Source organism: Falco cherrug, chromosome 4 (genome assembly GCF_023634085.1).
Source record: "Falco cherrug isolate bFalChe1 chromosome 4, bFalChe1.pri, whole genome shotgun sequence".
Taxonomy (NCBI): domain Eukaryota; kingdom Metazoa; phylum Chordata; class Aves; order Falconiformes; family Falconidae; genus Falco; species Falco cherrug.
The window spans coordinates 65,868,483-65,884,913 of record NC_073700.1 but is presented as its reverse complement, the minus strand read 5'-3'; the positions used below and the strand labels follow the sequence as shown (position 1 = coordinate 65,884,913).

Genomic DNA, 16,431 nt, shown 5'->3' with positions numbered 1-16,431 from the left:
ATTTGACAACATTTTAGCAAATATGCATAGAGTTTATCTTAAGCAAGCAGACACATCACAGTTTAAGATGATGTAAAAAATAATACATAGCTAAACCTTCTCTTCCTTTCTCCCTTTATTTTATTTTTTACACTACATCTACTAACACAATTACAAAGTAATGACAGGCAGCTTCTGCTTGTTTCCTCTGCAGCACACAATACCCAGTAATATATACTACAACTATTAATGAGCCATGAACTATGTCTCGGGAAATAAAGACCAAAGCTACTATTTTCTGTCTCCTTTGTTTGCCAGGTCAGAGCGCTCTTAGGACAATTACTCCTGCTACCTGGGAGGCCTCTTACTGTGGGTACTGTGAGCTTCTGCAAATAAATTTCCTTCCCAAAGGTAAGTGGAAATGAGAAGTCTGAGAGACATTAGTTGTCATATCCCTTGAAGTTGTACTGAATCTAATTGCTTTTTAAAATATTGGTAGTAGAAATTCTGCATTCTCTTTTTGTCCCAGTTTGTACCGTGCTTCCTTTTAAAGAGAAACCTAAGAACGAGAGAAGGCTGTAATGGAGACTGAACTGTTGCACACAGAAGACATTTAATTACAGAATGCGATGCAACTCAGGCATGCCGTACATTACTGTTACAAAACTATATACAAAAAATAAAATGAAGTAAAATCTGCTCCTTCACTTTTTCTTTCACAAATGAAGTCTTATATGTGATATCACCATTTAAAGTCTGGGCAGATGAAATTACCTATTTGTTACAAATATGTGATCTATTTACTGTAATAACATTTCATACATCTGTCATGTAAGAAAGACTTCTATGAATGCATCAGATTGAAAAGCTATTTAAATGTCACTAGTATTTTAAGGAATGAAAAAAAGTTGTGGCAAGTAAATAAGTCTGACGTTGGAACGTTTTTCAGAAATACATAATCATATAAAATAGGTCATGCAAGAAACCTTTTAATGTCTCACATCATACTGTTTGAGACTTAAGGAACAAGATTTCAAACGCCTTATGAACCAATTCTTTAACAATATGCTACGAAGTATAAGGCTGCAGTAATATACACTGTTTTCTGAATGGTGAGTGGAAAAGCGTTGGTTTTCAGCTTTCCAACCAAGAACAAACTGAAATGAGATCTTTCAGTGATTTCTCAGTTTTGAGGGTTGCCAGTGTGGTGTGTTTCATAAGCATTCATTCAATGAGTTCACAGGATATTACAAGGAATTAACCACCCCTCCCCCACCCCCCCCCCACAATGTATATGTAGTGATGTTATTTTCCTTCCTGAAATTTACTGCAGAGGATTCCTCCCCACAATTAGACTCCACCACTTCTGCCAGTGACAAACTACTTTGAACACAAGCAGGGTGCTTTTTAAGTCACATAAACAAACAAGGCTGGCCATAAGGATAAACAATGTAGTTAAATATAGTTTGTCTCATTTGTGAAGGATATACCATTCATATAAAAAAAGGAACAAAACCCCCTCCTAAGTCTCCAATATTAGAAGAACATAAATTAAACCCCAAAATTTTACTTCAGTTTTCATCCACTAACCTATATTAATTCAAAGATCTAACTACAAATTTTATATTTAGTTTTAGCAAGCAGAGAGACAGGATTGAGTGAACACAGAGCACTCCTTCCAGTATCTGCCTGTGTACTCCTCTCCTAAAATCAGACAAGTGTAAAATGCAACACACACACCACCACCACCCCCCCCCCAGCTCTTTAAATGCTTGGAGAGGAGAAGCTGGAATCCTTCACCAAAAAGGAACAGATGGATTGACTGGAGGGACATAAAAGACAGAAGAATCATAAATTTGTATTCTATTTAGAAAGGGCCACATTCAACACCACCAACAAATTAAAATGATTAAATTATGCGTTCAAGTACTGCATAGCACCAGTTTGCAATCCAAATTTTGGTTAGCAGGACTAGCAAAGAACAGATTTTAGCAGTTTACACCAGTAGGATCAAAGCACTTCATTTAATGAACAGGAGAGCCTTTGCTTTTCCAGCTTTGTGTACTCAAATATTCCCTGTAACTTTTTCAGGATGATCTTAAAATTGTATTGATGGCATTAGTGGGAAATAAAGATGTGTGTGTTACACGCAGCTGGTTTTTTGGACTGCAGTCTCAAGCCACACAATAGCCATTTGATGCCCGAGACATTGCCTTTTCCAGTTTTACATGTTTTATTTCATACTAGGATATATAATTTAAGGGGGAGGGGGGGTTAGGTTTTTTTTGTTGTTGTTTTTTTTAATAAATTAAATGCTGCCTGCTGAAAAAATGTAAAAGTTGTTCTCTTTTTTCTTCAAGCAACAAAACACCCAACTGATCTATATCTGTGTGCAAATTGCACTAATATACCAATGAAGAATATACATAATTCGGTTGCGCAATGTATTTAAAAGTCCTGATAGGTATCATACCCTTAAATGGATGAAAAGCGACAGGTTTTGACCTACCCTTTATAGATATAGTATCTTATAATAAGCAGTAGCTGCAGTTAAAGAACTGACAGTCACAAACCTAAGCAGATACTGCTAATTTCCAGCAAAGAGAGCTTGCCGGCGGTCACACGGAACAGGGGCACTAAGGGCGCGTTCGCTTCACCCCTCCTTTTGTAACCCAGCGCGGGAAGTTCATCCCTCTCTTATCTTTCTGTGCACTTTCCCACTGCAACCATTTGTAGAGGTACTAACTCGGGCTGCTGTTGTAAAAACAAACAAATAGCTGCTGCGCTTCAGATTACACGGCAAGACAACGGGAGGAGAGAGGAAGCAAAACCGCCTGGGTTTAAGCGAGGCTGCGGCTGTGGTAAATGGAGAAGGACACGGTTCTCACAACAGTATCAGTCCTTGGTATCTGTTCAGAAAGAAACCAGGACTTTTAAGTAATTAAAAGGGGAGACCTGAATAGAGTTCACTGTAAGTCTGCCATTTATTCCACCAAGGCGGTAATGCAAACAGCGGAGTGCAATTGCATACTTCCACAATAGGGAGCCTACATAAATCCTCATAAATTTATATTAAAAGTTGTCTTATATTCTATGAAGATGGAAGAACAGAAGAAAACAACCAACCTAAGATAATAAAACGCCAATGCTAATGGCGTCTTTTGGGTTCTAAACATATGGGTCTGTGAGAGACTGAGCTAATTTTTAGGCAGTCCTGGGGGCAAGGATTACTGGCTTATAGGATGAAGGGTAGAGGAACAAAAACCCCCAATGTGTTAGGGCTAAAGTGAAATTAAACCCCACGAAGAGTCTCACAGAGGCTCTAACTAATCCCTCTCTGGGTTATCACAGACAGAGGAGGCAAAATACCACAGTGACTTCCAAGTATTATTTTCAGTTTTACATATTAGACAAGTGCAAATAGTTCATTAACCCACTACTCTCCAACGGGTTGTCTTGGAAAGTCTGTTTGATTATCCCATAATGGCATATGTGCCATTTTCTAGGCCAGGAAAGTCTTTCCAGAAGCCAGATTGTCACAGAACTGAAGCTTCATTATGCCACAAAAGGGTGACACTCACTGGAAGATAAGGATTTAAAACATTTTCTGAAACATTACTGATTATTTAGGGAGCTTGGAAAACAAACGGATCCCTGCTCTGAAACACTTGCAACCTAATCAAGTATTGACAGTGTATTTACCCACGAGTGGTGCCTTCCCCGGGCAGCACATCATCTGTAGGGCTCTGATGGCAGAGGGCAATACACAATGAAGAACAAGGGATCCACGTGTAGGAAAACACTTGCACATCAGTGAAGAGATGTTAACAGAGGTAGGAGGGAAGAGCTTACTCATAATCTTATTCCATCTAGGTTGTTAGCCTTCTGCACAGCTCTGCAGGTTTTAAATGTCATTGGTTAGATGGTTTACAGTGCTGTGGCCTTTCCCTTCACAAAAGCGCTCTTCAAGACAACTTCCAGAACTGTCAGAAGATCTCTCCATTGAAGAAACAAGAAACATCCTCGCACTTACAGGATGCATCACCCTGAGTAATAATTCCTATCTGCACCTCTGGTGGGCTTGGCAGTAAGCTCAGATTCCTATGCATAAGTGATCCCACAGACTTAAGAACACTCCTGTGACTGACACTACTAATAAAGAAGTTAATATAGCACCTTGTTGTTTTAAAAAATATTTATCCAGGCATGGCAATATAGTATTTCATAGCTTTCATGACACATTCTGCTATTGCTAAGAGTATTTTACACACACTAGAAAGACAAGGTCTGCTTATTTCACTCTTTACATATTCCAGTATTATATTAGAGTGTTTCTTTCCAGTTTCTGGGATTCATTACTCTCATGCCAATTTAAGCATAAAGATACTACTGACTAAATAAAAGTTAACATCTTAATAAAATGTTCTCTCCTTCTTTTTGGAAAAGGAGCAAGCAAAGTATGCAGCCTGACCTTAAAAACAGCATCTTGCCTCATTGCATCAAATAGATGGCAGTTAAAGCAAGTGGGGTTATTTTCAGTTCCCAAATATTCCTTTGACATAACTTGATTCCACTTCTGATAGAAAAGAAACCAGTTCATAAAGGTCTCCCTTCTAAAATGAACATTTTTCTTTTTAATGGCAAAATGCATGCAAAAAGCATATGATTATGGTATTTATGTTTCCATTAAAATGTCCTCAGCAAGCTGGAGGAGTCTAACCTACTATTTTCAAGCTATTTAGATTTACAGCAGCACAGTGCCTATTTTATTTCAATTATATTTCAGGACATAATTCAGGACAATGCACTTTTGGTGGGAAATGATTACAGAGTGACAGCCAGTAAACGTCCATTAGGACTTGTCTTTCTACATGCTGCTCAGCTGTGGATGTCAGGTGATCGCTATAAAACCCCATTGTATAGCATCATTGTCATCTACATGAAAAACACTATTGATCAGTCATGCAGCTTCTCTTCTGCATGATGCAAAACATATAGAGACATTTTTCAGCTAAGCTAAAAGCTTTATCCACACAACACAGTTCTTGAGATACTTCTCTCCTGAACTGTAAAATAAACATAGATTTTGCATTCCACCTAGATTTCACTGTTAATACCTAATGTAAGTAGTGAGAAACTTCTTAGCAGTCTGTCTCCGTCAACCATCAATAACACAGGACGGAGCTAACATCGCAAGGGCGGCTGTTACATATATGCAGCTATACTGACCACTGATCACTCCCAACATATTTTATTTATTTGTTGCTAGAGCTTCATTTCTTCTGAGCAATAAACTGCTCCTCTGTTAAGAATCTGCTTTAATGGTCTAGAATCAAGAACAGAAAGCAACTTTTTTTAGTGCTACTGGAGAGACCTGCTGTGACTACTGTAACTGGCATTTAAAGTGGTTCAAGATTTACAACAGCTACTTGTATGCATGGATTATGTAAGAAGTCCAAAATAAAGAACCTCCCATGTTTCAGTTACATATTTAACAGATAATAACTATCACTGAAACCCCAACCCAACCAACCAACCCTCTCCCCAAGCCCTACCAATATCCATCAATGACTTAACTGACGCAACATAAATCTACATTAAAGCAATTCTAAAACAGCTTCAAGTCCTGTAAGGATGTTTTTGAGTAGAAATTATTATTTATAGGTGGGGGGTTTTTTAATAGCCATTGTTCATAAGATGAGTAAAGCAATGTTGCTTATACACATACAGAGTAAGTTAACAATGAGTAAGTTAACAACTCTTTCTCCTTTGCTGTATTTTGGGATTATAGAATCCACTTTCTAATTTAGAGAAATGAATGGACAATACAATATTTAAGGAGTACCTATGTTCTTCCTATTGTTTTTTACTATCTGTCTACAATTGCAGTGCTTGGGATACATGCAAATACAAAATGCACCCAAGAGGGAAAATGAAGAAACAGGACTGGTTTTGTACTGGTTGCAAGTTAGGTATTAAAATAACTTGGGGGACCTCTGCCTGACAACTTGACAGCACCACCATTTGTTGAAGCACTATAATAGTTGTTCTCATAATATCCTTAAACTTGCAAAAAAGAAAATAATATTGTCCATTATTCTGATGAGCAGTTTACATACTTGTCCTCCACTTTTTTACCATTCATACACCGTGACACAGTTAAATTTACATCAGTTGGTGGCATGTGCTGATGAAAATAAGAGAGAAGTGAAGAAATATTAAAGAAAAACAAACCTTGACAAGGCCTCACACACAGGCACAGTAATTCTCTTGCAAGTTAAGGAAAAATTTGTCAGAAGTGCTCAGCGATGGTATGCAAACTATTATGGGACATTTTGTTATAGGCTTCCTTAGAGGAGACTTTTAAATAACCTTTTGGACATACTTAAATGTCAAATTTTGTTTGGCACTAAGCACCAAACTGTAAAAGAAATAACATTTCCCATATAAACAATGCTGCTTTTAATATGAACGTGCTAAAGATTTGAGACAGCCTGGCCATTCCCAGCTCCTGGCAGTTCAATGCAAGGGTAACGCACCGCAAGTGATTTCCCTTCCCACCCACAAACACTGGAAGCGACTGTTCCTATTTAGGTAACCTCTGAAATGTCCAGAGGAAAGGAAAGGGTGACAGGGCAAAGGGATAAAACACACTGAAAATAATGCTCACTGCAGGTGAATGCTACCGTAAACAATATTTTAAGGATGCAGAACTGCAACCAACTATTTCTCCTCAAATTTCCTGTAGCATTGTCAGGATGAATCGGACTGCAGAGAAGAGAGTTCCCTGGAGAATAGCCTTGTGAAGAGCCACTTAGATGCTTGGTGTGGAAACGGGCACCACGGGAGATGCCAAGAGAAGGGAGAAGGTCTCACTGCTGGAAAGGAACAGCAAGAAACAAACTGCAGTGCACATGGGGTGGGGAGCCAGGTACCCTGTAGACAGGGAGACAACTCACCTGAGGCTCACATGGCCACACCTATTTCTTAAAATAATGCTCAGATGACACTTTCTTAATACATCTAAGATAAAGCCTGTAAAACACAGAGCAGCCTTGTGAAGATAGCTAAGCCACGATCCAGGCTCTCCTGCTGAACATCCCACAGGTTCAAGCTCCCAGACGTCTTTTGCCCACCTCAAGACTGAAAGCTGCTCCCTCACAGCTGTTACATCTCCCCCGTGCCCAACTAGATGATCTTTAAGGTCCATTCCAAGCCAAACCATTCTATGATTCTGCAACGTGCTCTGTCAGCCATGGGCCCAAGGTACGGACCTGACTTCTGTGAGAGGGAAAGTTGATGGTGCAAGTCACTGCAAAGTTCCCCAAAAATTATTCTGGACCCAGGTGGGATTCACCAGCTCTGCAGTTTGGCTGTTAATAAAGGTGTGAGGAGAGAGGAGAGAAAACCCCATACACTACTCATCTTCACACCTCAGACCCTTGAATGGGTACTTCAGAGCACATTTATAGCAAACAATGATCTTTTTCCATCTGAATTGCCTGTTTTTTTCCAGGTGTTTCTTGCCGAATGTGCCTCCCCCCTTTATCACAGGGCTGGGGGTGGCTTTTCTTGCCTCAGTTCCTGACCCACATTTTCTCCCTCTGCTCCAGCCCGTTGTGCGTGCTGGTTCTTTCCTTTTGTCACAGTGTGATCCAGTGGTGAGAGACGGGGCCCTCTGTGCTCCAGGAGCAGCCTGAATGTGCAGAACTACCACACTGCTCTTCAGTCCTACCCATATGATTAACATCGGATTCCCCCGGCACTCCCTTATCTTCAGTTTTACTCACTCTCTCCTGGCTCTTTTATCAGCAATCACACAGAGTTAGCTGGGTCACGCAGGTCTTCTATTTCGCCGTGCCAGGTTTGCATCAAAGAACGTTTTTTTTTGTTGATGTGACATTGATGCCATTCAACTCCAGCATGAAACACTGCCTTTGGTCTAACAAAAACAGCCATGAGAGTCACCACGTGGCAGCCATATCCAGCCAAGCTATCTTGATTTCCAAAGGCACAAAAGTGCTAAAATGTCAGGCACCTGGGCATACCAGCGCCAGCCAATATAAGGCTAAAGAATACAAAATTTCAAGGGCAGAGCTGAAGCTGTCATTTTTCAAAATTATTTTGCTTCCTTCACTGAAATAATGTACATATCCGCAATACACAAATTATGTTTATTTAATTTGAAAGATAGACCTTTTACACAGTGCAATACAAGAGCACAGTGAGACTGAGAAAATAAAAAGGCAGTTGTGCTGCTGAATTTTAGTAAAAAATTATGCATTTGACAATGCACCTGAGATGTTATTTTTTGTCATGTTAGAGGATATGTTTTTACCAATATTATGTAAAGGAACTTTTCAAAATAAGTCTAGTGGAGGGTTAAATGCACCAAGCTCAGTTCTTAGCTGAGTTTTAGACAATTAGCTACACTCTGCATGACAGCTATTTTCCTTAAGAGCAAATACAAAGGATTCCATTACCACCTAGAACAGGATACGCAAGATGAACACCAGTCATCATGGACAGCTATAAAGGTATCTCAATCACTGCAACCAAAGATACCACTTTGCTGTTTCAACCAAAAGTTTTGTATTTTTCTTCTGGAAAGAATGGGGTAGAAAACAAAATGAATAGTTTTATTCTGAGCTGAATTAATAACCTCTGAACGAGATAACGATCGGTCCTGCACTAGGATTTCGGTGTTACTTTTTATAAAGCTGAGGAAACGCAGAACTACAAGATCATAGATGTAAGCCAAGAAAACAGATGTATTTTCATTGTTAAAGTACAAAAAAAGCTGTGAATTTTGCCTTTGGTTATTTCTGTTTTAGCTTCAGGTTTTCAAATGAACTCAAAACTCCATCAACAGAAAGTGGAATTTTGCCCAATTTCAGCATAAAACCAAGCATGACACAGTTCAGATAATGTAACCACAGGACGCTTATAAATCATTAGCTACAGCCTCAGAAGAGAAAGTAACTCCTAAGTCAAGCTTAGAGTTTACTCACTTGGTCTATGCTTAATCCAAAAGCTCAACCTGTTAGACTGAAGTTCAGGACTACAGTAGGACTAGAATCCAGGTAAACTTTAACGCATTTTTGATTTAACAAGAACTTTCCAGAGATTTTGTAACTGCTGTGACTATATTGGAAATGTCGTATTCCACAACCACAGCAGTTAGAGCTCTGATAAATAAATCAGATGACATTACAAGTGTGAATTTAATTTGAATGATACCAAATGGTGACTCCAATATTCCAAACCATCTGAAGAACGAGAAGAAAAGCAGCTGCTCTTCAGAAAATAACTTACATGTCCCATTCTGTTACAGTTTGTGTGAGCTCAATACTTTTCTACAAAAAGGCTTTTAAGAAACCATTAATAAAAACGCAGTTCTGACTTTCCAGTTGATGTACAGTCATCTCCTATGACAAAAGCATTACAAGGGTGGATTTTGAAAGAGTGTATTGACTGATGTCTGGTGCCTACCTGTCTACAGGTGAAGACTTTGAATTCCGTGGTTTCTTTACTTGGGCGTACAAGGCTTCCACTGTCTGCCCTTCCCTTGGGCTCTGCGGTCGGGCATTCAGCGTTATCGTGCCACTGTTTGAAGAAGAGTCATAGGAAGCGATCCCAGCATACATTGGGTCCGCATCACAGCCAAACGTCCGGTTAAAATCCTGTATCTCTGCATAGTCACGTTCACGAGCTTGTCTCTCTCGAAATTCTCGAGTTTTCGCTTGAATTCTGAAAAAATTAAAAGAAGGCTGAAACTGATGTTTTCCCTCCCAGTCATTTGAAAGCAGCAGTTAGCAGACATTTTAGGTAGCCCATCTTAATGAAAACCAGTGAAGTGTTTCCAGTTTCAGTTTGCCATGGAGTCTCAGGTTTACCTTGGATATTGAAGCCTGGATCGAAGTAATGCTACAATCAACACTAGTTTTTAAGGAAGAATTCTGATTATCCACTGTCTTTTGTTTCATTACTAAGCTAAATAACGACTAGTCATAGCTGCTGGTAAACAGAGTTTACCTCGTTTCATGCATTAGGATGCCTGTACTATTACCTGACCTGCCTGAGAATGGCCTGATGCCATTTGTACTGCATTGTACTCCATCAAAAACTACCAGATTTAATGGTTCTGATGCATGTATTTACAGAGGAATTTTAATGTACTTTCTTGGCCCAATACTACAAAAATCATACTTCTTCCAGAATTTAAAAGCTTCGTAAGGATAGGACACACACGTATATAATTACGTATGCATGCATGCAATAAGAAGCAGAAGTAGATTCTTTTATGAATCGTTTTAAATGTGCATGTTTTCTTTAAAATGTAAACAAACTGCATCTGGCATCTCTCAAAAGCAGGCAGTCTTTCTCAGAGAGTAAAAACATGTGCCTTATGTTAAAGTTACAAATGAAAGGTGATGCTGTACTGGGGTTTTGTATCTAGGCGCATTTGTTTAGCTGTATCATAAAAAGTGACATAAAAACAGATGACATTTAGGAATCTGACAAACACAAATTGAGCACAGGTCTTATTTTCAAAAGCATGCAAAAGCTATCACTAAAATTTGATCTGGGCTTCAAACTTTCTTTGGCATTTTACAAAATTTGATGTATCGCACACATATGCACAGTGAACTGAAAAAAACACACACACCCCCAACATTGTCTCCCCAGACCAATTTAATGCTCTGTCATCATTGCAAAATGAAGCACTCAGCTGTCTCCTCCCTTCCATTAGTAAAATGTGCTCCTTTTTCATCTAATACAGCCATGGCTACACAGTGTGACAGCATCCATCCATTCAGACTACAGCTCCGTGCACCTCTGTTACGTGCCATTTCCAAAGACAGCTTGGCTCGTTCACCAACTTTTAACAAAAGCAGCCCACTCAAAGCCTCTGACTCTTTTGAAAGTAACTCTTGTCTCTTTTGAAATAGAAGAGGCTTAAAGTTAGGTAATTTTGACATTTCTGGAAATTTTAAACGCAGCCCCATTCAAGATTAGTCTTTGCAAAAAGAAAAGGGGATATGCAAAGGGTGGGATTCAGGCTGCAAGTAAAGACATCAGAATTTAGGTGCTTGCAGTAGATGAGATTGTGCCAGCTATGTGTGCAGGCTCCATTTACGGTCCAGGGAGCCAGAAGTCAGCAGACTCCAGAGTTTTATGCATCTGCTGCACTAGCTGGTGTCTTCTAGCAAGAAAGGAGTCGTTCAGCAGCTATGGCCACCTGACATCCCGAGGTAATCCTGCTGGACATCCAGCTGCTGGGCAAGGACTCCCACAGGTCCTCGTCACATCTGCCAGCCTCGTGCTGACATCTCAGAGACTGTGATAACTCAAATGACACAAGATGCCTGTGTTCAAGCATATGAATCCAGCCCTAAGTGAGTATGCAAACATCTAAATTTAAGTGTCTTCACCAGACTGAGTCCCAAGCAAATTGTTCTTTCTATGCTAACAAAGATTACCATATCAAAAGAAGGGAATAGGAGGATGGCATGGATAGGCAGACCTATTTCCCCCGCAAATCCTGCAAGTATTGACCAAGGATAATGATTTGTGATACAACTGATTGGCTGAACTCCCTTCAACAGCAAATGCCGTCTACATTGATGGTTCAGTGATTCATTTACATGCCCCGATTTGTACCTCAGTGTTGTTATTCTTTTTATGTCTATTGTCACTGACATGTGCACACAACTCTCTCATACTCAGTCACACGGGAAAGAAAAGCAACCATATCAAAAAGAAAAAGAAAAAAGCAAATAGAAGAAATCTGAGAAAGTTTAACTTAAACCAATGTAATTTTTTAATTCTGCAGTTTTGCAAATACAAAATTATTCTCTTTACTGCTCGCTTTTCATTTTAATAGGGAAAAACGGAAATTAAAACTGTAACACTATTCAACTGACAGCATGCTCCTCTGCAATTTCAGCAACATCAAGCCAGAATCATTTTTTGGTTTTTGTTTAATTTACAGTGAAGAACTACTCAGGCTTAAATCCAAAACCCACTTCATATTTAAACTGTGTTTCTGCATGCCTATTTTTTAAATAAAAATCTAAGTTTTACATAGACCTATGCTCCAAAGCTGTAATTCAGAAATGTTACCATCTTAATCATTTGGAAGGTAATCTATGCAGAAGGAAAAACAGGCCTGAAAATGACCTGCAGCTGTTGATTCCTCTCTCTGCAGGTTTCACTCCCAATTTGTAGTCCTGTATTAATCAAGCTGTGGAGGAACGCATTTGTCTATTGATATTTGTCTTCTGAATGGCAGAAGCAAAGGAAATCAAATTTCGTAGACATTGGTAGATTTAATTTTAATTTCAATGGACAATGTATCACCACATACTGGAACACCGGCTGACACCAATTTGAGACGAAAAAAATATCCATGTATTTTAAATAACCAAAATTTCAGTGTATGAAATCTGACAGTATAGCAATAATGTGGCATACAGTAATTCAGTCAGAAGAAAACACTGTTACCTGAGGTGCTTATAAGAGAGAATTACCTGGTGGTAACAGGTGATACTGGCCTCAGTGTTACACTGACTGCCATGAGAGATGCCGGTGAACTTATCTAACTTTTAACTGTGAATACCATATCACCCTCCACAGGTGCAGAAAGGAGTGTCCCTGTTTCATGTTAACCAACTTTTCTCATGGATCTGCTTTTCGACTACTTAATATGTTTCGACGCAGCACCATTTGCAGCAAGAGCTTTAAGATTTTCCCGTGCGTGGTTCAATGAGGGATACTTATTCCTGTTCAAGTGGGAGAGAACTGATTGTTGAAGTGTTATGCAAGTAATTATGTTCATATCCACAAGGAAATTTTTTAGAATATTTTCTATAATTACTAACACAATGTGTTAATACATATACATAGTATTAAAAATCCAAGTCTAAATGCATTATAAGTCTTCCTGTTAACTATAACCAAAGTACCTAGTGACCATTTGCAGTAAGTAACATTTAACAAAGAATAACCCTAAAATAAAATGAGAGTTATAAGATGTCTGACTATACTGACACCCAAATTGTTCTGATTTTCTGTCTCTTAAGTAATTTTCTGTGCTTTAAGTTTAAACCATTGTGACAAGTCCTATCACTTTCACATGACAAAAGTATAGGTATTCTAATGACCTAGCATATTTTTGAATATTGTTTAAAATTCAGCTTTGGTTTTGCCTTCTCCAGGACATTCTGCATTTAAAAATTATGTCTACAAACCTAAAGGAACCAAATGATCAGGGAAAAATACGTAGACATATGCTTGAAAAGATTAGCAGCTATCAGCTGAATATTGCACTATTCCCTTTGCAATTATAACAGTTTTTAACTTTGAACTTATTTTTACATAAGAACCTGAACTTAATGGAATGTTATTTTCCTATGTTGGCACACACACCCTCCTCCCTGCCCATCCCTTGTTCACGTGTGTGTATATGCATGATACAGCCTAAATCTTTTGCTAGCATATATCACATTAAGTATACATATGGGAAATGCCAGCACAGACTATTGTGGGAAAGATTATTATTATGTAAACACTCTATGCAGCACAGACCAGAACCTGGAATCTGCTCTGTACCTCAGCCCTGATCAGCAATGCTCCTGCTACTGAAATCCAGTATCTGGAGAAGTGCTTGACCACAGTGCTTTGGTTTCACAATGTGGATGTGTTTATTAAGCTGTCTTCACTGAGTTGTATTCCTTCATGACATGGCACAATAAAAATGCATATGTCTGAAATTTCAGAACAGCTGATTTTGAGGATTTATGGCCTTCCTACAGATTTTGTGTGGGTTTAACAACAACAACAATAATAATAATAATGTTTAGCATTCACATAAGTCTTTTATCTTCAAAGAATTTTGCAAAAACTGCTAATCAGTTTTCCAGTGTTTATATGAAACCAAACTTTATAAAATACAAAAGCTACCCCAAGAAGTTTCTAAACCCTTCTTGCTGAACTGTTAATACTGAAAACGTCAACAACATACTGTCATGCTTTTGATACTCAAATTATAATATTCAGTAAAGTATAAACTATCCTCATGCATTTGTGTGCCATTCAATTCAAAAGCTAATGATAACTGCTTCAAATGACAACATTGTTAGCTGCAGAACTTCCTATGATTGTTAGAAGAGCTTTTCATTGCAAGCTAATCCAGTAATGATAGACACACTCATTGTATAGCAATCCTACGCATGTGAAATGGTGGTCACAAAAGTAAGGGAAAAGCTCATATGCTGTTGTCCAGAGCGAAGAGTCATTCACTTCTTCAAAACTCCTCATTCACTTCTTCAAAACTCTGTGAGAGTCAGCCTTCAGATGAAGGCAACTACCGTTCTAGACACCTAAATTTAGGTGTCAACATATGTTTGGGACTCCCAGAAGAGCTGGTCAAGACTCAGTCACATCAGGCAGATGCCTGCAGGGTCTGGAGAGCCATTCAGTTCAACACCTGTAACGTGGCCATTCCAATGTGAAGCCAAACCCTTCTCCAGGCTCTGCCAACAGTGTGGAGTACCCCTCCCTTGACCACAAAGGGCATTTAGCCATGTAGCTCATTTGTGGATACCAATTAATCGTATTATTCTGAGAGCCCAATCCCAACCCCAGCCAAATATTTAAAGCAGTTTTGTCTGAACTAAACTTTAACTTTTTCCAACAACAGAAAACTCAAATCCCTGGTGCTGGCAGAGCTGTTGCGAGTAAAAACAAATAAGCAAAGCTGGCAAAAGAAGAGAAACTGACCCTTACTTTGTGTAGTGTTAGGAGTGAAATTGTAAATATATTCCCAATCCCCTGACAGCTTCAGTCTCCTTCATAGGATTTTTTTCATATTAGTGATTTAGATCCTTGCAAGAAAACACCTACTTATCCTAACCGATGAACACAGCATGGGAAGGATACTCGTGGCTAGTACATCACATTTGCCATAGCAATGGCAGCAATGTCCTCCCCTAAGAAGTGAAAGTTGGCTGCTGCTTCTGGTGTGCAATTGCTTGGTCAATTCAATTAATCCTCCTGCTGCTGCCAGGATGCAGCTATTGCCCAAGTGATAATCCACAACCTTGTCTTTTCCACCGAGGCTCACTCATTTACAAAATCAGTATTGAACGCTTGCAGTTCCCCATATGTGAGATGGCTGACAATGTTTGTTAAGGATAGAAACAGCATTGTGTAAGGACAGAAGCTAAATGACAAGCCATTCACCGCTGCCAGTTCTCAGTTCCTCTGCCATCAGACTGGCACGCATTGGGATGATGGATTGAAAACAGAGAAAAACAACGACACGTTTATAAAGCCAGTCAGCTTGTTTAAGTTAGTCAGATGGGATGAACACATTCGGTCCAATTTTTGCCAGATACCGCTTCTAATAAAGAGGTGAGGAGGTATGCTGGCCAGTAGCCAAACCTTGTCAAATTTGCCCCCTCCTCCTTTGCCAGTAAAAAATACCTTGCAGGCACAGCGCGCCTCAAACTAAGCCAGGTCTCAGTATTCCTCTTCCCCTCTCCTCAACTGCCTTTAAGGCTTTAATGGCCCTTTTCCTAATTTTTGGCAATCAAGTCAATATGGGAGTTTGTCCTCTCCTGTATTTTTCTTTGACCTTTGTCTAGATACAAGCAGAATTTTTCTGACAACTACTCCTTCTAATGAGGGTACCTTGATTATAGGCATTATTGTGATTTCCCTCTGAACTGGCATATGACACTTAGTTTTTCTTATCATGATTAGGGCTAGTCAGTTATCACAGTTATAACCACCTCTGAGCAAAGACATCTGCTTTCCTGGGAAAATCATCCTCAAGGATCACTGTGGGCAATGGATAATCATGGGCAGCAACTGCATCAGCTTGTAAACAAGAAAGACACCTCCTCTTCCTCATTTGCCCCTCCATTTCGTTCAAAACTTTAGCATATTAAAAAATAAAAAGTCAGAAAATACTGCTATGTAAATATAATTTTTATATTGAAAGGCTGCAGACCAATCATTTTCTAGTCATTGAAAGAAAAATAATACCAGTTCTGCCTTATCTCCTGGGTACATACATGTGTGGCCAGCTGGCTGAAATATGACTGTCCTCTGAGTCATACATGAAGAAACCCATACAAAATGTGGTCAGTTTGCTATGGATAAGCATAAGCATAGAGGAACAAAATCAGAAAGGCCAAGGCACAAAGTGAAATAAAAGTAGCAGGGAGCTCTAAAGATAGCAATAAATCATTGCGTAATTGCATTAGCAGTAAAAGGAAGAGCAAAGAAAAGGTTGCTCCCCCGCATAGTAGTGGGGGAACGATATTGACAGATGATGCTGAGGAGACTTAAGGCTTAATGGGTTTTTTTCTTTGCATCTGTCTTCACTGAAATGGTTGATTGCAAGCAGGTGGCCAGCACAATTGATACTGCCACCAATAACGA

The 16,431-nt window shown here is 39.2% G+C and overlaps 1 protein-coding gene across 18 annotated transcripts in view; it reads right to left on the bottom strand.

Moving 5' to 3' along the window:
• The window catches only part of PARD3 (par-3 family cell polarity regulator), a 458,069-nt gene that overhangs the window by 90,891 nt on the left and 350,747 nt on the right, over nt 1-16,431 (bottom strand). For all 18 annotated transcript variants that reach the window (XM_055707494.1, XM_055707505.1, XM_055707486.1 and 15 more), the window contains one exon: nt 9,472-9,729. In XM_055707494.1, coding sequence (XP_055563469.1) covers nt 9,472-9,729 — 258 coding nt within the window. The remainder of the gene's footprint in view (nt 1-9,471; nt 9,730-16,431) is intronic.